Source organism: Stegodyphus dumicola, chromosome X1, assembly GCF_044657685.1.
Source record: "Stegodyphus dumicola isolate Sdum_Otavi_A_Nest chromosome X1, ASM4465768v1".
Taxonomy (NCBI): domain Eukaryota; kingdom Metazoa; phylum Arthropoda; class Arachnida; order Araneae; family Eresidae; genus Stegodyphus; species Stegodyphus dumicola.
Genome location: NC_140780.1, coordinates 172562344 through 172586866, shown reverse-complemented (window position 1 = coordinate 172586866; position 24523 = coordinate 172562344). Strand labels below are relative to the sequence as shown.

The 24523-nt window shown below is 32.5% G+C and overlaps 1 protein-coding gene across 6 annotated transcripts in view; it reads right to left on the bottom strand.

Annotated features, from left to right (window-relative positions):
• Scgbeta (sarcoglycan beta) overlaps positions 1-24040 on the bottom strand; it is a 51023-nt gene extending 26983 nt beyond the window's left edge. Inside the window, exons 1-3 of one of the 6 annotated variants that reach the window (XM_085807724.1) lie at positions 23900-23963; positions 19054-19076; positions 6412-6606 (exon numbers count right to left, since the gene is read on the bottom strand). In XM_085807724.1, coding sequence (XP_085663850.1) covers positions 6412-6606; positions 19054-19076; positions 23900-23948 — 267 coding nt within the window. In that variant the 5' untranslated portion in view covers positions 23949-23963. Of the gene's footprint in view, positions 1-6411; positions 6607-7304; positions 7478-7959; positions 7992-8466; positions 8606-19053; positions 19077-23899 lie in introns of those variants that run through there. The other 5 variants (XM_085807725.1, XM_085807728.1, XM_085807723.1 and 2 more) reach the window with 5 other exon arrangements.
• Positions 24041-24523: the final 483 nt, after the last annotated feature.

Below are 24523 nucleotides of genomic sequence, written 5' to 3'. Positions count from 1 at the left end.
ATGTTCACAAAACAAAGCGACTTGGTAGTGCCCTGACATTTCTCATGCGGTACAGTGATGAGGGAGAAAACTTTTTAAACCAAATTGTGACAGGTGATGAAACTTGGGTGTGTCATTTCACACCAGAATCGAAACAACAATCGATGGAGTGGAGACACACTCATTCTCCGAAAAAACAAAAGTTCAAAGTGACAATGTCATCACAAAAAATCATGTGCACTGTCTTCCGGGATAGGAAAGCCATTTTGCTTACTGAATTTCTTCCCACAGGTGAAACCATTAATGCGGCACGATATTGTGAGACTTTAACAAAACTAAGGCATGCCATTCAAAACAAACGAAGAGGAATGCTCAGTAAAGAAATTGTGTTGCTCCATGACAATGCTCAGCCCCATACTGCTGGTGTCACTCAATTGTTAATTCGACAGTTTCATTGCGAGCAGTTCGATCACCTGCCGTACAGCCCGGACTCGGCTCCGTCCAACTATCACTTGTTCCTGCACATGAAGCGCGAGCTTGGTGGCAAGCGATTTGGATCTGACGATGACACGAAAAATGCTGTGGAGTCGTAGTTATCGAAACTGGCGGGAAGTTCCTTTGACGATGGTATACAAAAACTGGTCACCCGCTATGACAAGTGTTTGATCATTGGGGGAAACTATGTTGAAAAATAGTTTAAGACATGTATTTTCATGTTAAAATAAAATTGGATTCGAAAAAATTGTTTTACTACTTTTTTTTTTTTTTTTTTTCCAAAACGGTACTTAGTTTCCGAATACGCCTCGTAGTTTCTTAAAAAGAAGAAAACAAAAGTTCTACAATCAAATTTAAATAATTAAAAATGAAACACAGAGATAAGAAAATACAGTCAAAAGTCGTTAATCCGGGCTCGTCGGGACTTCGGCGATTCCAGATTATCGATTTTTCCGGATTATAGATCATCAGTTTAAATCTCGTAACATAGCATGCAGAAATTCTAAAATTAAAAATATGAAACAGTAATTTATGAAATAAAGAACAATTATGATCTAAAGGGTATCAAAATTTGAAAAAAAAAGAAGCTTAATATTTATTTGTTTACTTTATTAAACATTTCTTTCAATGTAAGTTGTTTAAGTTTTCCTTCGTTTCATGTGATAATACTTTCTCTTTAATTCTATTGAACAGACATAATTTCTTGTTCAGTTACAAAGTTCCGCTGTTCAAGTCCTATAATTGCTGTGTCGAGAACACCGACTAATTTGTCAATCGAAATTTTTTCGTTTTCAATAACCTCTGTCACTATTCTTCGCTATCGGAAGCGAATTATAATGACGAGGAACTTGTTTTAAATCATATCAAAGAGGGAGCATATCGAGATGAAATACTACAGTTGGTAAGGAATTATAAGCCAAATAAAATAAAAACATCTGCGCTGAAGATAAGGATAGTGCTGACAGATCAACTTCCAATGCATTACCGGCGTCCCCCCCCCGCCCGAGCAGCGTGAAATTGATAAACAGATTTCGGATTTCAAAACATACTTTCGCTTTAGATCCTTTACATATTAACAAATATATATCGGAAATTCTATTTGATATAATCGAAAGTTTAAACTTACTTTTATAAAATTGCTCTTACAGTCTGCAAAAAATAATAAGCCGGAACCAATTCGAAAATTAAGGAACAATGCAATCATCAACATTAACTGAAATAGATAATTATATAATTTTAGCTTATACATCCATTATACATAAAACGCGCACACGAAAATGTATTCTGCACTTGCGCACACTCACATGCGCAGTCGTAAAAGGTCTTACGCGCACGCGTAAACGCCTATGCGCATGTGTCAACACGGCGCATGCGCAGAAAGTTTTTAGTTTTGAGGTCCGGATTATAGATCATTCCGAATTATGGGTGTCCGAATTAACGACTTTTGACTGTATTACCAAACAATAACAATGGCACTAAGCTTTTAAAAAATGAATTTTTAGTTTCTGTTTATTGGATAAAAGATTTATGGCACTTTGTAGCTTATAGCAATTCACATATCTGCTTGCACATCCAAGCAATTTCTGAATTTGCTTTGATTGACAAAAGGGCAAATCCAGACTCGTATGTCATCGCAAATGGGATAAACACAGTTAGTGCTTTTCCACTAAGTTTTGGGAACACTGCCAAACATCAATATTTTTCTTGAAAAGCAGTACTGCATTTCAAGAACACAATTTGTGTGCAGTTCTAAATAATCTTCCATCAGTTTTTTGTCATCCAACATATTATCCTAACTGAAAGAATATGGGTTTATGATTCATATTTTCTATGTTTTCCACTCTTTTCCTTTAAGATACCTATCATATAAACTAATATTTTCAAATGATCCCCACACAATATGCACAGCTAATCTCTTACTGATGCATGCACATGAAATAGTATTTGCATGCACACCAATGTCATATGAATAATTTTTTAATGATTATTTAATTTATTTTAAACAAAAAATTTAAATATCTTCCACCTCCTAGAATACCTTACACCCCCAAGGGGTTCAAGCAAACTAGTTGGGAATCCCTGCCCTAAACTATTGTTTGACCAATATTACAGAATCCTTGGGGAAAAGAACTGCCACTGAGAATATACTCATCTGCTAATGTTTAAAATTAACAGTACCAATAGCATGTTGTAGAAAAAGAAGACCTTTACATAATGATGGTAAAAGAATTAGTTTGTTTCATCCGTTTCCTGTAATATGCATTTCTGCTTTACCTATCAGATAGCCTATTATGAAAACCTTATGCTGGGATAATGTATTTGTTAGTGAAAGTTAATCTATTGACATACTGTTGGACATTATCCATATCTCCCTGGAAAGTATTCATAAGGATATGTACTATGACACCAAAATACTCAAGCCATGACATCAAAATGCATTTACGTGGCAAACCCAGCCATCTATATACTCAGGTATCAGGTATACATGCTCCCAGAAGACAATAGCTAATTTCCACCTATAAATTTGACAATAATATTTCTGATTAGTGTTTTATTTTTAGCACATTTGAATAAATTTTTTTTTCCTTGTAAGGAACTGTAATGGGACTGAGATTATGGACAGCAGAAGAGAAAGAAAGAACTACATTTCTTTAGAAACATGGTATCTTGTCTAACAGTAGAAAATGCAAAAATTTATATTCCATACAGATGTACTTTTTAAATGATTGAATTTGTGTGCTAGTGCCAAAATTTGTATAATTATCCATATTTCTTTAAACCAAAACAGACTGCTGTGTCCACGAAAAAACAACAGCACATGCAATGACAAATTTGTGCAATTTTTTGATTTTATAAGCAAAAAGAGATCACTGTGTGAATGGGAAAATGACAGTTTATGCAATGTCAAATTTATGCAATTCTCTGATTTTTTTAAGTTAAAACAGAACAGATTACTATGAATATGGGCAGAAGAGCACAAAAAAGATGTTTTATTATAGATGTTTCTTGCATTTTTCTTAGTACAGTTTAATTGGTTGACATTTAATGCCATTTTTAATGTGCAACCATTTTTTGAAATGGCTGCTGTCTTTCACATCTTAGTGTGGCAAAAAATTAGTCAACAATGACTGTCGACTTTTTGTGAGGGAGGTGCAGACAGTCATAAATTACCAAACTACAGTACAAAGTTTTTAATCCGAACCTCAAACATACAAACTTCCAGTGCATGCGCATAATACATTTACGCATGCACGTTTAATGTATAACGGACGGTATAAGCTAGGCCAAAATTATCTATTTCAGTTAATGTTGCAGATTGCGTTGTTCTTTAATCTTTTAATTGGGTCCGGCTTATTATTTTTTGCAGACTGTTAGAGCAATTTTATAAAAGTAAGCTTGAACTTTCGATTATGTCAAAAAGAATATCTGATTCTGGAGCTGCCAAAGGATCTACAAAGAGAAAGTATGTTTCGATCTCCATCAAACAAAAAGTGGAATTGCTGCAAAAAATGGATAAAAGCATATCCTTTGTTTCTCTAACCATTCCGAAGTCTGTTTATCAAGTCCACGCTGCTCTTCCGGGGGGGGGGATGTTGCGGCGCGCAATGAACTGGAAGTTGATCTGTCAGCACTATCCTTATCTTCAGGGCAGATATTTTTATTTTATTCAGCTTATAATTCCTTACTAAATGTAGTATTTCATCTCGATGTACTCCGTCTTTGATATGATTTAAATCAAATTCCTCGTCATTATAAATATCAAGAATACACATCAAATAGTTTTCTGTTTGCAATTTTCTAATTTCGACTATGCGTAATGTACGCTTTACACATGCCCGCATTGAAAAAAATGTTTAATAAAGTAAACAAATAAATATTAAGCTTTTCTTGATTTTGATACCCTTTAAATCATAATTGCTCTTTATTTCATAAATTAGGGTTTCATATTTTTAATTTTATAATTTCTGCATGCCATCTTACCAGATTTAAATTGATGATCTATAATCTGGAATCGCCAAAGTCCCGACGAGTCCGGATTAAAGACTTTGTACTGTATTACACAATTAATTAGTTTAATTCACTATGCATTTATACCTTACTTTTTAGAACTGGTATCCTATATGAAAACCCTAGGATGATATGTTGGTTACTGAAGGTCAACAGACTGATATATTGTTGGACTTGGGCACAAATCCTAAACAGAGTATGCCTATTTGTAAATGGATAATACCTTAATGGGATAAAAGCATGCAACATCTATAAATGCAGAAAATTCCTCCAAAGATTTGGTAGATTTGGTAGTTGGGAAAAAAGGATATGAAATTTTCACATTTCATTGCCTGGGGTTTTCCCCCTTCAAAGTAGGACAAAGCTTAGGAATACAGCCTTAATATCCTTGGTTTGATCAAATATTATAATACTATGCTGAAACCATTATTATAAAAAAGCAACATAATGAGAAAGTTTTAATTAAATACTGTTCATACTTTTTTTGGTAAAAACAATGATCACAATATTTGTCACCTAGCAGACCGACTCTATTTTAATTAAGTTTTATAAACAAAATTTCTAAAATTAAACTTGTGGAAATTTTACCATCCCTATATAACAATTTTGTCATACTTCAAGTATAGTATGCTTATTAACCCAATGATGGTAGCCAAATGTTTTGAAAACTCGGTAAAACCATAAAACATCACCAGCTAATTGACGAATTTAAGATTTGATGAAAACTACATGTTTACATATCTTTACTTTGTTCATGAAGAATAACAAAGGGAGCATTTTATAGAAGCAGCTTCGAGCCAGATGTCCTGTAGTGCCATTTTGCAGACTCCAAACCACTGCCATTTGTGACATCAATGGTGTCGAGCTAGAGCTCATTGGAGGTCTGGAGATACGTTGTGCTTTCTGATGAAAGCTGGTTCTGCCTTGGTGCCAATGATGGCCATGTGCTGGTTAGAAGGAGGCCAGGTGAGTGCCTGCAACCAACCTGTCTGTGGCCTAGACACACCAAACCTAGACCTGGAGTTAATGTCTGGGGAGCAATTTCATGACAGCAGAAGCACTTTCATGGTTAGCCCATGTCATTCTGGTGATTCAATCTGTTCTGCTGCCATTCATGAACAGCATTTAAGGGGTTGTTTTCCAACAAGATAATGCTCACCCTCATACAGCTGTTGTAACTCTACATGCTCTACAGAGTGTCAATATGGTGCCTTGGCCTGCTAGATCAATTGATTTTTCTCGAGCATGGATGGAAATCATTGGAGGACAACTCAAGCATCATCCACAATCAGCATTAATCGCCCCTGTATTGACTGAGCACAACAGGCATGGAACTCAACTCCATAAACTGACAATTGGCACCTGTATGACAATTTGCCTGCTTGTATTCAAAATGTTGGTGGTTATTAATGTAACATTTCACATTAGAAATGGCTCTTTTTGGCCTTACAATAATCTGTGATCTTGAAAATCTAATCAATTAAACACGTTAGCTTGACAAATATATTGCCAAAATTTCATCACTCTACAATAATTTTTTCTTGGTGTTCAGATTTCCCCCCCTTTGTCAGTGTATAAAGCATGCAAATGTACATGTACTCAAACATGTGCGCTTTTTTCACATGGATATCCAAAAACATGAAAATTCTACCGATTCCTGAAACTAGCAGTGTGGATACTTAGAAAGAAACAAATACTTTATATGAAATGTAATTTGCAACAGTGACATGTCATATATTGAAAACATTAGGGGTGGATGGGATCTCCATAATATGTTCTATGTCAGACCTTCAGTTTTTTAAATCAGGCACTGTTTGCAAGCTTGGATAAACTTTTCCCTTTAAATATGCTGAGCTTACACGGCAAAAAATGAATTTAAAAAGATTAGACATAATTCACTTCATAACAAGGAATATTAGATACACTTACAGCTAAATTTATCAGTGCAACAGCAAAAAGGAAAACTACTAAAGCATAAAATAACATTCCTTTTCGGCCTCTTAAACCTGTTTTTTGCAAATACAGCTCAGAAATTGATACATATCCCGGACCAAATGATACATGCTGTTTATTCAAATGTTGTTTCAACAGAGCTTTCCCTCTCATCGACATTGCATTCGTACCCTAAAAAAAAAAAAAAAAGAAGAAGAAGAAGAAACGTATACTTCATTAATTAACTTAGATTTTACATAATAGCAGAAAGTTAATACCATCAGTTGTGACTCTTGAAATATATACACATTTTTAAAATTTTGATTAAGTAGTCGCAGCAGCTATTAAAACCAGTGAGCAATGTTAAACTTTTAGTAGGCAATGAAACTTCAAGCCACAAATGCATAGTCCATATGATTAAATATTGAAAAAGGCTTCTTTTGGATTTAAAAATTTCTATATAATGTAATATAAACACTAAGCAATTTAAAATTGATATTTCCAACTGATGGCCAATCCTCAGTTTCATAAAATAAAAAATTAGCATTTAAACATGAATTTTTTTGTGTGTTATTGGGCATGTTTAAAGCAATCACTTAAGACTGCTGAAACTGTCAACAACATCAGTAAACTCACCTTAAAAAATAGCTGCAGTTGTTATTAAGAATCATTACATACAGGGAAAAAAAAAAAAAAATCCAGCTGAAAAATTTTTTACCATGCATTTCAAATGGATGTTTAGCTTATGGTAAAATGTTTTAGGGTTATATGTTCAAAGGAAGAGATGCTGCCATGGAGGTTGTAACATAGAGTGGCTTGCATTTATATTACACATTAAAAAAACTGTTGTAGCTCACTTTCCATAATAAAACACTACCTCAAGCACTTACTTTATTATCACATATTCTATCACTTTAAGCACTTAACTAGAAGCAGACATACACTTGCTGCCCTCATCCAGGAAAAAAAAGAACATCACTGTAATTTCAAATTATTATGAGAAGCAGGGGCAGTATCAGAGCCAGTGCAGTGGCACTAGGCGGCAAAAAGTCTAGTGCCAGCCCTGATGAGAAGAAATTCATTAAATGAGCTATAAAAAAACAAGTTTATGACAAAATAACAAATGACAATTTATTTTCAGTAAGTTATATAATAAATCACTGCCACACAAAAAGAATTTTGATTACAATCAATTTTAGAGTCAGCTAAATATTCAAATGGTTTGCAAATCAATTTTATTAAATATAGTATATGTAGTATATTAAAAAACAGAACAAAAAATAGTTATTGATGCAGTAACTTATTCATATTATATATATTGTAAAATTGAATATTATATTTTACTGAATATGAAAGTTAAATTTCACTGAATATGCAACTGTATGAAAACTCACAACTCAATCTGTATTATAATGGAAATATTTTCATCAACAAAATTTTGAAAGACTTTTTAATGAACATTCACATTATGAAAAACATGTGAACATTTACTTTGAAAGATTTTAAGTGAACTTAAGAACCTTATGAAAGTATCTGAACACTTACCTGGTGGAACTATTTTCACCAAGAGACTTCTCAGTTTTCATTGAACATTCCAAAAGACCTTGGATATTTTTTCAAAGGAATTAAGGACTTTTAAAATTATATTTGTCTTAATTTAGTAGTTAGTTTATTTACAAATTATATTGTTATTGCATTAATTTTAAATTAGTTGTTTAAGTATTACATTATCTATGTATGAGAAAGGTCATATATCGTGACTGGACATAGGTAAACCTGCAGGCTATGTCCTTGATGCTATTTCATGTCTTTCCTCATATACTCAATTTTCTCTTGCTTTCACTAATTCACTAGTGCTTTTCTGCCACCCGACCTTTCTTTTGAAGGAGAAGGAACATGTAAAATTTAACAAAATACTATAGCTGCTATAAAAAAATCATTGGCATTCTAGATTTGGTGATCTCCCCCTAAATTCATCTGTTCTTCCAAATTCAAGATTTTTCTATATTATGTAATGCTACTTGAAAAGGGACAACTAAAACTAAAACTAACCAATCATAGATTAGTTGCACTTGTATATCAAACTTGGTATAAATACCACTGGCAGTTAACTACGTCACTATTATTCTTCTGCTGCATTCCTTTCCCCAGCTTCCGTCTTTGCTAACGTATCTTCTATGCTCTGCTAAAATGTTGTCGCCCCATTAACCTGTATAAATTGAATATAACAAATTATTGTAACAGCTATGATGAAAGAGTACTATCCAGAAGGAATTATTCTAGTGTGCCTGGTGTTTCGGCCACCAGAGCTCTCTGCCTGTCTGTGAGATATTATTTTGCAATGCGCAGATTGTATGCGTAGCTCGCATTTTGTTCTTGCATTCTTGCAAACGCTATTTGTAACTCTCTCGTTTTACTTTGTGCTGTGTTCGAAAGTTCAAACTGCCGAATAAAGGTTAATTTACAGTTCACTCGCATTGATGTATTCTTAGGTTTATTAATTTAAAGTTAAGATACTACTACGCTACATTAATCTGTTCCGTCCTACGCCGGAGATTCGAGAAATGCCCACGCTTGTAAATAAGAATTCTACGTGTTCGTATTGGTGTTGATAATGCAATTTCGGTTTAGAATTCTCAAGAGTTTCGCAATGGATACAGTGTACGAGGTGAGTGAAATAGTTAACGAATTTTAATTGCATTTGACATTTTGTTATTGCTACTATTTTTGTGTTTAAAGTATTAGTAAAATCAAGAATTTAGAATACTTTCAAAATGTTAGATATAGAAAAAAAACGAAAGAAAATTTTGAAAACACAGTTAACGAAATTCATCGAGAGAATAGATTATGATAACTTAGATAATGCTGAAGCTGAATTAATCTTAGAAAAATGTAAAATCTTAAAGGAAGATTTTTAAATCTCTATTTAGAGAAATTTATACAAATTGTGATGATGATAAAATAGACACTTTCGTTACGGAAGAACAGTCGATTTTAGAGAAAATTGAGGAGGTTCACTTAAAAATTATTCGTAATTTAAAGATTTACAAGGTCGTAAATGCAAATGGCGACAAACCTGTCATACCTGAATCAATCTCTGAAAGTTTAAAGTTACCGAAATTATCTTTACCCACATTTAGCGGAAATTTAACTGAATGGATAACATTTAAAGATTTATTTAATGCTAGTGTTCGCAACAATCCAAATCTATCTGGAGCTCAAAAATTACAATATTTAAAGAGTTCTTTGAAAAATGATGCTTATCGCATTATTCAGTCAATTCCCATAGCTGATCAAAATTTCAGTATTGCTTAGAATTTACTAGAAGAGAGATTTTCTAATAAGAGAGAACAGATATTTGCTTTTATTAAAAGAATTCTTAACGTTTCACAAATACAAACGGAATCTGCATCATCGATATTAAGTTTAGTAGATAACGTAAACGAAATGACTCGCTCATTGGAAATATTAGATCAAAGGATAGATAATTTTAGTGATACTTTGTTGTTGTATATTATTTTGCAAAAACTTGATGGTTCGACAAAGTTGTGGTGGAAGCATCAAGTAAAAAAAGACGAAATACCAAAGTTGAATGACTTGATAGAATTTTTGAAGAATTACGCTAGAACATTACAGAACATTAAACCTTTAATTAGTAAAACGCATAAATCAGATAAACCAGTGTGTAATAGGGTTACTTCTCTGATTACTAATTCTACTTGCTTGTTTTGTAAAGAAGATCATTTATTATACAGGTGTTCTAATTTTTTTAATTTACCAGTGCAAAAACGAATAGGGTTTGTTAAGTCTAATAAACTTTGTTTTAATTGCTTGTCTAATGTCCATAAAGTTAAAATGTGTAAGAGTGCAAATACCTGCAAGCATTGTTTTAAGCATCATCATAGCATTTCGCATTTAGAAAATAATTTCAAACCAAAGAATGGCTCTAGATTCCCTTCACCGGAAGCACAAGTGTTTGTTCCGAAATAGCAGAAAACAACTTGAGTGAGGTTTCTCCAACTGTTTGTGCAAACAACTATGAAAATCAACATTTTGAAGCTCATGCTAATGGTAAACGTAGTCATGTACTTTTGTGTACTGCTTTAATTAAGGTTCAAAACTCAAAAAATGAATTCATAAATTGTAGATGTTTACTAGATTCAGGTAGTGAAAAATCATTCATTCGTCGGAAAACAGCTATCAATTTAGGATTGAGCGTAAAGGATTCAAAGATATTAGTGTCATGCTTAACTACTACTGGAGAAGTTGATTTGTTGTTTACACCTCATTTTAATACTAATTACAGAATTTCAACGTCTGCTTACATAATAGACAAAATTACAGGAAACATTCCAAGTGTAACATTACCTTTGAATTTATATGAAAGTTTCGAAGATTTAACTTTAGCAGATCCTACATTTCATGAATCAGGAGAAATTGATATTTTACTTGGAGTTAATGTATTCCTTACTTTAATCAATGGTGAGGTAATTAAAAGGGGCAAAAATCTTCCATTTGCATGTTGTTCTAGAATAGGATGGGCAATTGCTGGAACTACACATTTTGAATTCCCAAACCGTAAGCAGGTTTCAGTCAATACGCTAAATGTAAACACGGAGGAATTAGTTAAATCATTTTGGGATTTGGAACAAATTCCCACATCGAAACCTTTAACTAAAGAGGAAAGATTGTGTGAAAACCATTTCGTGGAAAATCACATCCGTAGTGAAAATGGTCATTACTCAGTAAAATTGCCATTCAAGCCTACGAGAAATGAGTTGGGTAATTCCAGACCATCATCCTTTCGCAACTTTCTTAGTCTGGAACAAAAACTAATATAAACTCCTGAAGTATATCAACAGTATAAAGACTTCATGCCCGAATATTTATCACTTGGACACATGGAAGAATTATCCGATGATAATCTGGATAAAGTAAATTTTCATTATTATATACCTCATCATCACGTGCTAAAAGAATCGAGTCTTACCACAAAACTACGCAACGTTTTCAATGCTAGTGTCAAAACTACATCAGGGATATCGCTTAATGACACGCTAATGAATGGTCCCAAGGTGCAAGACGATTTATTTACTATTCTTTTGAGGTTTAGATGCTATCCCATAGCCATTACTAGCGACTTATTGAAAATGTATTGACAAGTTCAAATTCATGATGAAGATCGCGATTACCAAAAAATATTGTGCAGAGATGATCCATCGGAGCTGATTAAAACTTACAGGTTGTGCACAGTTACATACGGCACTACTTCAGCTTCATACCTGGCTACTTGCATACTCAAACAACTGAGTGAACTTTTACAAAAAGGTGGCTTTCATTTGCATAAATGGTGTACAAATGATCGCTCGATTTTGGAAACTGCTTTGAGTGCTCGGAACTCAAATTCTTCAAGTACAGTACTTGATACTAAATCAATAAAATTATTGGGTTTGGAGTGGTATCCAGTGCAAGACGAGTTTACTTTTCAATTTCGAAATCTTGAAAACAAAGAGTGTTCTACTAAAAGAATAATTTTATCTTCTATTTCGAAAATCTTTGATCCACTTGGTTGGTTAGCACCTTTTATAGTTGCAGCAAAATTCTTGCTTCAAGACATATGGAAATTACAAATCTCGTGGGATGATCCCTTGCCAGATGAAATCAATCAAAGATGGAAAATCTATTGTGAAGATATCGCAAATCTTGAATGCATTCATATTCCTAGGAGAGTATTATTGCCCAAATCTACAAATGTAGAACTTCATTGTTTCTGTGACGCATCTGAGAAAGCTTACGCCGCAGTGATTTATTTAAAATCTTCAAATAATTCTTCAGTTTCGGCGCAGCTACTAACATCAAAAACTCGTGTAGCTCCCCTGAAAGTAATTTCTATTCCTCGTTTAGAACTCTGCTCTGCAGTTCTATTAGTGCATTTGGTTCAAGCTGTGCAGAATTCATTACAAATTCATGTTGACGATATTTACGCATGGAGTGATTCAATGATAGTTTTGTCCTGGATACAATCAGAATCAACACGCCGGAAAACCTTCGTAGCCAACCGCGTTTCAGAAATTCAATCAGTCTTACCTTCATTGCATTGGAATCACATAAAAGGAAAGGAGAATCCAGCTGATTGCGCATCAAGAGGTCTTTTGCCTTCAGAACTTTCTACTCATGACTTGTGGTGGACAGGTCCTCAGTGGCTTAATTCAAATAATATTCCATTCTCTATCAACTTAGTACTTTCAGAAGAGTCTTTAAAGGAACAACAGAAAAATATTTCTTGTTCAATTGGAACAGTCGCTTTGCAAATTCCAGTCCTTAATGAAGTTTCATCATTCTTGAAACTTAAAAGAATCATCGCACAGTGTTTTCGGTTTGCGAATAATTCAGCTAAATCTACCGAAACAAGGATTAAGGGTTACCGTAAAACCGAAGAATTGCAATACGCTAGAAATGCAATTGTTAGAGTAGTTCAAAGGGATGAGTTTTTTAATGAATATAATCTTCTGAAAAAGAATCAACCATTAAACTCAAATAGTAAGATCCTTTCTTTGAACCCCTTTATCGATAAGAATGGACTTATACGCGTTGGAGGAAGATTAAGACAATCCAACATTGCGCAGGACAGAAAATATCCTATTTTGTTGCCCAAGAAACATCACATAACACAGATTATAGTGAATCATTTTCATGAATCTCATCTTCATGCTGGCCCCCTGCTATTGCTATCAGTAATTAGAGGAGAATATTGGATAATCCACGCTAGGTCAGTTGTAAGACAACAGATTTGGAAATGTGTGAAATGTCATCGTGTACGAGCTAAAACTTCTACCCAGATAATGTCTGATTTACCATCGTCTAGAGTCGTTCCGTCAAAGGTTTTCTCCAAAGTTGGAATTGACTACGCCGGGCCATTTCAAGTGAAGCCCAGGCAAGGTCGAGGAGTAAAACTAATGAAATGCTACATTTGTGTATTCGTGTGTTTTACTACAAGAGTTATACATATTGAATTAGTAGGTAACCTAACATCAGAATCATTTATTGCCGCTTTGAAGCGCTTTCTATCTCGAAGAGGAAAACCAATAGAAGTGCATAGCGATTGTGGCACAAATTTTATTGCTGCAGATAAGGAATTGAAAAGAGTAATAAACTCCTTGAATGAAAATGAATTGGTTAATAAATATTGCTCTACTGAAGGTATTAAGTGGACATTTAATCCTCCCGCAGCGCCACATTTTGGAGGATTATGGGAAGCTGCAGTCAAATCTACAAAGTTACATCTCAAGCGAAACATAGGTGAACAACCATAGGTGTAACGCAAGAAGAATTTACGACATTGCTAGCTCAAATTGAAGCTTGTTTAAATTCCCAACCTTTGTGTCCAATGTCTGAAGATCCATCAGAATTTTCTGCACTAACGCCAGGCCATTTTTTAATTGGTACCCCGCTAACTGCCTTACCAGAAGAAAGTTTACATGATCAAAAAATTCCTATATTGCAATGTTGGAAGTTTGTTGAGAAAATGTTTCAAAGCTTTTGGAAAAGATGGTCCAATGAATACATTTCTAATTTGCAACGACGTTCAAAATGGTTGAAAGTGCAACCTAATTTAAAGGTTAATGATTTAGTTATCATAAAGGAAGACAATTTACCCCTGCTACAATGGAAATTAGGAAGAGTGCTGGAAGTTTTTCCTAGCTCAGATAATATTGTGCGTATCGTGAAGATCAAAACTCCTAATGGAAGTTTCAAAAGGCCAATTCACAAACTTAGTGTTTTGCCTATCAATGATTAAGTTTTTTTTTTTCCTAAAACATTATAACTTTGTACGTTGCTTTAACTATAATTAAGTTCCTGAATTGTATCAAGGCTTCTGTGCATCTGTTTTGAGAACAATTTAGTTTCATTGCATAATTTCATATTATGTTTTCTTGTGAATATTTTAATGATACATTTTTGCATAATTTAATACTGTTATGATAATTTCATTTTGTAAAAGCTATTTAGTTTGAAACGATGTTTCAATGCCTAGTGGAATGTTTCGACCACCAGAGCTCTCTGCCTGTCTGTGAGATATTATTTCGCAACGTGCAGATTGTATGTGTAGCTCCCATTTTGTTCTTGCATTCTTGCAAACGCTATTTGTAAATCTCTCGTTTTACTTTGTGCTGTGTGTTGTGTTCGAAAGTTCAAATTGCCGAATAAAGGTTAATTTACAGTCCACTCGCATTGATGTATTCTTGGGTTTATTAATTTAAAGTTAAGATACCGCTACGCTACGCTACACCTGAGAATCTGCAAATAAAGATGTTTATTGTCTAAATCTAGTTTGGTATCAACTCCTTCTTCTCGCCATGCCACTCAGCCATCACAACTGTGCTTCAAAATTATGACATACGTATATAACAAATACGAGTACAAAATGAAAAAGTTCTACACTTTTATAAGCTGCAATAACTGGTGGCAATACAAAAAATATTTAAACCCAACACACATTCAACCTACTGTAAGGAGTTGTTAAACATTAAAATTAAAACTAGTACATACGTATTATCCCATTAAACGCTGAAATTAGCTACCATCAAACCATGAAAGTTAACAGAGATCCTGCCAAATTTATGACAATCATTACTGTGAAATTCTAAAGGAATTGAAGTATCTTAATTTAATAAACAAACAATTTTACAGTTGCCTCATTTCTGTGCTTCATAAAAATGATTTCGTCAATTGCTACCATACTGTTAGGTTCTCCAATTTTACTGCAAGCTTTAGAATGCTTTGAGTACAAACTTTCAGCAGGTAATTGCACTAATCTCTTATCGTTTTGTAAGTCATACTCAGCTGGCTGTATCATGCCCATTAACACACTTTTCTATGGTTGAATCCCATAAATTTGAAAATACTCCCTTGCTTGCTGTTCTGTAGAAGGCAGGTCCCAAGTTTTAATACTTTTTTTTTTTTAATGCTAGAACAAATATAGCCACAATGGTTAATTTATATCCTTATCTGTAAAAACAAAATGTTGCTTTTCAAGAATCAATCATGGTTATATCAAATGAAAGTGTTGGTATTACAAATGTGTTGTTATGTCACGCTTATCTATAACTGTCATTAAATTGTGCTGCTTGGCAAGAGTTTTGCATTTGAATATGCGTATGCAAACAAAAAATTGTTTGCATATGCGATAAACCACCATGAAAAAAATCAATGTGCCCAACACTGAGATCAAAAGTGCATAAGCATTAGTGTATTAAGAGAAGTAAATGGATCAGCATAATTCTGAACCTTTAATGACACAAATTTACTAAATTAAAAATTTCAATAAAATACAATACAATTGTGTCTTCAACTGATTTGTAATTTATTGAAGTTTTAAATTTAGTAAATTTCTATCATTAGCAGTTCAGAAACTGAGTGATCCATTTACTTTTGATATACCAGCCCTCTGATGACAAGGAGCCAAGAGATATATATTTTTGATTATTGTGATTTTTAATTTTCTGCTCTACTTGAATGCATTCATGCATTACTGATCTCAATGCTGGACATATTTTTTTTTTTTTTAAGTGATTTATTGCATTTGCAAACAATTTTACTTTTATGTTTTATATTCACCAACTTCTTATGGCAAGATGAATATGTATTGGGTGTAAATATTTTTTTAATTTCTCTCTATATATACAGATACATATCGGTGTGTGTGTGTGAAATTTTTGAGTGAGAGATTGGATAAGAAAGAAAAAATAAGGAAGACAGCTTTGATGAAAAGAACATATTAATTTATTCATGAACTTTCTTGCAGTCCACACTATTCTTGGTGTGTGATGCACCACACAATTTTTGCATATAGCAATTTACAACTTAATAATGAACAAAGCGGAGTGCTGTGAAGCATGTTTGCTAGTAACAAGCAAAGCAGAAAAAAAAAAGGGGATCAACAGTTAGTAGCACAGTTCGACTGTCTCAAATGCAACCCTGGCTGGCTTTCTGTGAAAACATACAGAATTGTCCAAAAGGGGCGTTAATTATATGATACAAGGTGAGAGATCGCATGAAAGTCCTCTCTTCATCGGAGAGAGGGAATTTATATGCCAGAGAGAGAGAGAAAAATTCTCCATGTCATTGGATGGTTCTGTGTCTTTTGAGAAATAAATCCTAAATAAATCGGTCTGAATGGCACATGCATGTTTCTCACTGGTTTGCTACCTGGAAAGCAAGACTGTTGGAAAATTTTTTTCATAATTTATGAATTTTTTATAAATAATGTATATTTCATTGCTTACTTTTAAAGATGAGGTCAGTAAAAATCAGGAAACTATGTCCTTTAGAGGAAGTATTCTTTTTGTAGTGAAAAAAAAGAATCTGGTCAATAGGTTTCCACTCCATTTGCGTACGATTTACTCAGATCATAGTTGATTTTAACGTGACATTTGCCAATAATTTGGCCTTTTGTGTAAGTGATAGTTTGTTTTTATCATTAAAATAGGTTCAGTTGGTTAAAATAATGTGTTTTATAGTGGTGCTACATCATGTCATTATATTCTGTGACACGGAACTTGAGAATAGAGAACTTAACATTCCCAACTCACAGTCCACGAAAAGAGCAAGCAATATTGCAGGAGTATAATTTAGTTCAAAGATAAAAATAATTATTAATTATAATATAAATATAATAATCAGTTACTGTAGCATAATTATCATAATTAATTATAATAATTCATTTTAATAATGACATAATAATGAAAATCATAAAATAAAATGAAATAATTGAATAATTAAAATTACAGCTATAATGTACTAAAATCATACAATAAAACAAAATAACTGAATAATAGCTAAAATTCCATAAGCGGGATAAGTTGGCACCAAACTATTTTGGTCTTCAAAATTTGGCGAATTTTTTAGGTGGCAATGAAAGCACTAAAATGTGATTTTTAATCATCAACAGAATAGTAACTTTTAAGTTTTGCAGTAGTGGAACGCTGTTATTTTATGTAAACAGAATAGTAAAATGAGATGATAAAATACTAGATGAGTAAAACAAAGTCCAACAGCTTTGCAAGTAAAAGCATAGTCCTATATATATGTAATTCATCATAAAATAGTAGAATGAACAATTCTTGTAAATAATTATTGAGTAAATAAATGTACACACTTATCAGATCAGAGCACTGCGAAGTCAGTTTTAAACGTAAACAGAACAGCAAATTATGCGTATTCAGCATCATAAAACTAACTAAAATATTCAAGTTACTATCGTCGTGGAATTCAACACACTAGACAACTTTTGTTCAAAGCATTATACATTCCACATCTTTCGATTGCCACATGCAAGAAACAAAACTAAAAAAAAAAAAAAAAAATTAACTAAATAAAATTAAAAGAAAAATTCATAAATTATAAACTTCATGTCATATGAAATCGAACATTCTCCCCCCAACAGCTTAACCTTCTGCAAATATTTACATAAATATAATATTAAACATATACAGTCAAAAGTCTTTAATCCGGACTCGTCGGGACTTCGGCGATTCCGGATTATTGGTTTTTCCGGATTATAGATCATCAGTTTAAATCTGATAAGATGGCATGCAGAAATTATAAAATTAAAAATATGAAACTGTAATTTATGAAATAAAGAGCAATTATGATCAAATCGTATCAAAATTTACAAAGGAAAGCTTAATATTTATTTGTTTACTTTATTAAACATTTCTTTTAATGCGGGCATGTGTAAAGCATACATTACGCATAGTCGAAATTAGAAAATTGCAAACAGAAAACTATTTGATGTGTATTTTTGATATTTATAATGACGAGGAATTTGATTTAAATCATATCAAAGACAGAGTACATCGAGATGAAATACTACATTTAGTAAGGAATTATAAGCCGAATAAAATAAAAACGGGCTAATCTTTGGAATATGGTAACAGGTAGTTTCGCGACATTTTGGTAAGGCGAAAAAGGTTACTAGCTAGGACTTTAGCAGTGTACATAGATAAAGTGAAGAGTGTGCGCAATGCCATTTTTCTGCAATTCTGGGATATTTTTTTAAAGTGAAAATAGGTCAACGTGTACATGGATGATACCGTGTAAGTGCAATTCTTAAAAACACGGCAAGCAGTGGGTGATTCTGTACTTTCGCCCAATTTTGCACCTAATCTTCATCATGATTAAGCATTTTTGTTCCATAAAAGTTCTAGTATAAGCGTAATTCGGCTAGCAGATTGTTGGAAAAAATGCTGAGTAAAAAAACATGCCTTTACTTCGTGAAAACAAAATGGCGTCCAAAACAAAACTAGCAGGTTTGGCCACCAAATTTTCGCCAAAAAATCACCAAGTTACCATAATCCGAAGATGAACCTAAAAACATCTGCCCTGAAGATAAGGATAGTGCTGACAGATCAACTTCCAGTTCATTGCGCGCCGCGTCGTTCCCCCTTCGCAGAGCAGCGTGAAATTGATAAACATATTTCGGAATGGTTAGAGAAACAAAGGATATGTTTTTATCCATTTTTTGCAGCAATTCCACTTTTTGTTTGATGGACATCGAAACATGCTTTTGCTTTGTAGATCCTTTGGTAGCTCCAGAATCGGAAATTCTTTTTGACATAATCAAAAGTTCAAGCTTACTTTTATGAAATTGCTCCAACAGTCTGCAAAAAATAATAAGTCGGACCCAATTAGAAGAAGAAGGCACAACGCAATCTGCAACATTAACTAAAATAGATAATTAGATAATTTTAGCTTAGCTTATACCGTCCGTTATACATTAAACGCGCATGCGTTTAGCTTTGAGGTTTGGATTATAGATCATTCCAGATTATGGACGTCCGGATTAAAGACTTTTGACTGTATATAACAATAATATTAAACAGTAAAGCTTTTAGAAACAAACACAGTATTTCAAAATTAAATTTTTAAAAAAATCTGGCTACACTAAATTCGTGCTCTTACAGTTACCGAAAAAGAGCTCTAGGTTTGCCACAAGAAAACATACAGCCGGAACCACAACCAAATAAAAAAACTCTCGCCAAGCTTGGCGCTCACCCCGATTATGGAATTTTAACCTGAATAATCATAACTACAATTATAATATAATAAAATTTATTTATCTTTAAACAAATTTAAATTCTAAACAAATACGTATAAAAGTAAAAAAATAGAAAAGCAAATTTGAATTCTAAAAAAAAAAAAAAAAAAAAAAAAAAAAAAAGCCAAAATAATTTAAAATAATTTTAAAAAATTCAAACATGTAAAAGATTTAATTCTCGAACTAATCTACAATATCATTTAAATTCAGAAGCATAAGCAAATCAAGTGTAAAATCTATCCATGAAAATAAATCTACTAATTTAATAAATTAAAATTAAATTAAACAATTTGGTTGATCTTTACAATATGGTAACTGGTAGTTTGGCGATATTTTGGAGGCGATAAAGGTTACTACCTGGGACTTTGGTAATAATGTGAGCAGTACTCAGTTCCGATTACGTATTATTTTGTGTGAGGGAAATGAGAGATCATGGGATATGTCATGTGATATTAATGGACGAATTACGGTTCTTTAATCGGAAAAGGGGGGAAATCGGGGAAAAAATCTGGAAATTTTGTATTTGGTTTATTCTATGTTGTGTGAAACAATGTTCGTGAATATTTGGATCCCATGGCCGTAACTAAAGAAAAGTTTATCGGACACGTAATCAAGATTCTGAAGATTAGGTAAGTTAGTATTTTTAATTATTTGAGGATATTATTTTTATGCATTGTTCTAAATGTAAGGTGGAAGTAAAGGAATTTGGTATTATTGGGAAAATTGTTATTAGCAATGATTTAGTTTAAAGTAATTAGGATTGTAAGGTAATTTTTATTAATTTAATGTATGTGCTTATTTATATTTTAAGTAGTGTTTTTGAATTTAATTATATTTTAATTAAATGATAGTTATTTTGTGAATTTTATGTTTGTAGGAATTTGGTATACGTTTCAGTTGAAGTAAACGTGCATGGAAATAATTTAAATATCTGACACTAAGTATTTGTAATGGTTGCGGTATGAATTCGTTGGTGACGTTTATAATATAATAGATGATTTAGAGGTAAAAGTTTTTGGATATTTTATTTATTTTATATGTGGAAATGTTCATATTTGGAAAGGGTAAATACTTTTTCGCGATCAGGTAATTTCATATATGTTCTTTTTACCGGGTTTAAAGATTGAGAAAATTGTCATGTATTTTCGTGAAATTTTTCTAATTTATGAGAAAAAAGCAGTGTACACGGATATAGTGAAGAGTGTGCGCAATGCCATTTTTGTGCAATTTTGGGATGTTTTTTTAAGTAAAACTAAGTCGACGTGTACATGGTTTAGTGATATTTTAATTAAATGATAGTTATTTTGTGAATTTTATGTTTGTAGGAATTTGGTATGCGTTTCAGTTGAAGTAAACGTGCATGGAAATAATTTAAATATCTGACACTAAGTATTTGTAATGGTTGCAGTATGAATTCGTTGGTGACATGTATAATGTAATAGATGATTTAGAGGTAAAAGTTTTTGGATATTTTATTTATTTTATATGTGGAAATGTTCATATTTGGAAAGGGTAAATACTTTTTCGCGATCAGGTAATTTCATATATGTTCTTTTTACCGGGTTTAAAGATTGAGAAAATTGTCATGTATTTTCGTGAAATTTTTCTAATTTATGAGAAAAAAGCAGTGTACATGGATATAGTGAAGAGTGTGCGCAATGCCATTTTTGTGCAATTCTGGGATGTTTTTTTAAGTAAAAATAAGTCGGCGTGTACATGGTTTATGTGTATGTGTTATTTTGAAAAACGCGTAAGGAGTATGGTATAGTGCACTTTTTCCCAATTTTGCAGTGAATATTTGTCATGATTAAGCAGTTTTGTTAGATAAAATTTCTAGCATAAGTGTAATTCGGCTAGTAGATTGTTGGAAGAAGTGTTCAGTAGATAAAAAGAAAAGAAACATGTCTTTACTTGAGGCGGGGAAAAAAAAATAGAGGGTTGCTGTAGGAGAGTTGGTCGCCAAATTTTCGCCAAAAAAACGCCAAGTTACCATAATGTAAAGATCAACCAACAATTTTCTTAAAAAATGCATATGTGAATGATCGTAGAGTAGGCAGGAGACAGACTTATCAAGGGGAAGTTGCCTCCAAACCTTACTCTCCAATCATTCAATTCGTGTTTCGTCATTCATGCAGGCAAGGGTAAAAGTCAAAACCAAAAGTGGTACCCTTAGAAATTAACATTTAAGTATTAACATTTTCCTTTTTGAACTTTAATTCTTAAATGTTAATACTTAAATGTTAATTTCTAAGGGTACCACTTTATTGGAATTACTTTTGGTTTTGACTTTTACCCTTGCGTGCATGAATGACGAAACACGAATTGAATGATTGGAGAGTTAGGTTTGGAGGCAACTTCCCCTTGATAAGTCTGTCTCCTGCCTACTCTACGATCATTCACATATGCATTTTTTTTAAAAAATTGTTTAATTTAATTTTAAATTTATTAAATTAGTAGATTTATTTTCATGGATAGATTTTATACTTGATTTGCTTATGCTTCTGAATTTAAATGATATTGTAGATTAGTTCGAGAATTAAATCTTTTACATGTTTGCATTTTTTAAAATTATTTTAAATTATTTTGGCTTTTTTCTTTTTTTTTTAGAATTTAAATTTGCTTTTCTACTTTTTTACTTTTATACGTATTGGTTTAGAATTTAAATTTGTTTAAATTAAAATTTCATTCCTTGCAGCAATGGCACAAAGAATATTTAATTAAATATGTATTTAAATTTATTTTTTTAAATTAAACTAAATTTATTCTTTTGAAACAATAAAATTTATTTATTACATTTTATATTCAAATAATGCATATATAGCAAAACTAATTTTTAAAGCACTTGTATTTTTACAAATATGTAAATAAATCAATGTATAAAAGTAAACATAATGTAATAAAACAGCTAATTATAAACGATGATCAGCATAACTTATTTAAAAATAATTTTCTGTCTTCTCATTTCTGTGCTCTTTAAACATCATGGAAACAAACAAAAAAATAAGAATAAAAAAGTCCCTACTATGTGATTCCTGTTCATACAACTTATTTTGAGAACAGAAAGATCTGAATGGCACATGCATGTTTGCGCTCATGGTCGTGGTCAAGCTATAAATTTAATTTTCCTCTCATTAACAAATTTCAAGTTTTTTTTAATAGATATTATACATAACTTGTTACATATAAAAAACCTCGAAAATGCATAAATGAAGGCATGAATCTAAATAAGCAGAATGTGTAAAAAGCACGAGCCATAAGAAGGTTACTGAATTCCCTACCCTTTCCCCATCAGCTGGATTTATATTACGAATTTAGTTTAATCCTGGTACACATTACACAAGGAATTTGGCAACATTACAATGAACAGTAAACATGGTATTCATGATGAGCAATAAATGAATCCTTTTGGTGTTGGTGACAATTTCAAAATTGCTCCAAGGCCATATACTAGAATTTTACCAACACATTTGTTTTCACTTTACTTTTTTAAAAGGAAAAGTCTTTCCAAGTTATTTTATCAACAGTAAAATACTGAATTACATAATTAATAGTTTTCTACCATTCAATATGTATCAGAGCAATTATTACGGTGATTTTTCAAGTTCAATGCACTTCATAAATTAAATGAGTTTAATACAACAAAGACAGTGTTTTTTCCTTTCAAGCCATCTGCAGATGTCAATGATCTCTGGATTTAAAAAAAAAAAAAAAAAAAAAAAAAAAAAAACTCACGGTATCATCATTTTTATTACTGTGACAATTTTTTTAAAATTTAGAACACTTATCAGTGGAAAACTTTAATGAAAGCAGTCAATCAATTGAAAAGTTTTGCACCCTTGACAAAACAAAAATTCCCTTAATTGATGTAACCCAAAAATTCACTTTAAAATTTACCATAATTCACAATTTTTCTATAGTTTTCCAATTTGTTATTCTGAAGTAATATACAAACGTTTGGCAAATCTCCAAAGTGACATAACTATGATTTCTATGTTTTCTTACAACTTTTATAATTCATTTATTTCATTTATCATAATTTAAAACTCGTGCTCTTAGAGAAAAATCTGAATTACTGCCGACTAATTAAACAAACTCTTCCTTATAAAATAATTTACATTAAGAACACTATTTAATTAATTTCAAATTATATGCGTATACAAGGAGAAGCGTTAAAAGATGACAAATATAGAAATTAAACCATTTCACAAAAAGTAAACTACTACCGAATTAATTAAATGAAATGCATTCAAAATGCTTCAGTCAATAAAGTACGATTCTGAACTATGCATAACATTTAAAGCAGAATTAGGTGTGATCGTAAAATTTAAAGCTGAAAAATGAGTCATTCGCATCAAGAACTCATGGAATATTTTAATCATTTAATACCTCTCCAGCAGCCATGTTGTTTCCGGACCAGCGAGATATAAACATACATAGCATGTGAAAAAAACAAGGGGGGGGGGCGAGAGTGATGCCTCTTTGGTGTATCATGCAATTAAGTCTTTCTGCTTTGGAATGGTAATACCATAGCACGGAGTATAATGAAGGAGGTGAAACTGCCTAGTAGTGTGTGTGTGTGTGATTATGGCAAAGCCTCGAGGGCTATCTGCCTAAGATGAGGGATGCCTTCGTGGAGGACTTTCTAAGGGAAACTGGCCCGTATACACGTTACACATGGGTAAAACCACGAAAACGCCCATGCAGCCAGCCCGTTCGTGGGATTCGAACCTCGGACCGAACTACCAGTGTTCAGCGACTTTACCGCTCGGCCGCTGGTGGGCCGCATATTCACAAAGCCTACAGACAATTTCGCTACTGGCTGCTCTCATTGGAGGAAACATCTGCTTGGCGGTCATATTTGGAATGGCGAGTTATCGCCCTGTAGGCGTGGTAATTAACGCCAAACAAACGGAAACAGCGTTTATTTCATTCAATAATTTTTTAAGTTTATAAATGAAAGCTTAGAGGAATTGTGTGGAATATATCTTAAATAACCTACTGATCTTATTA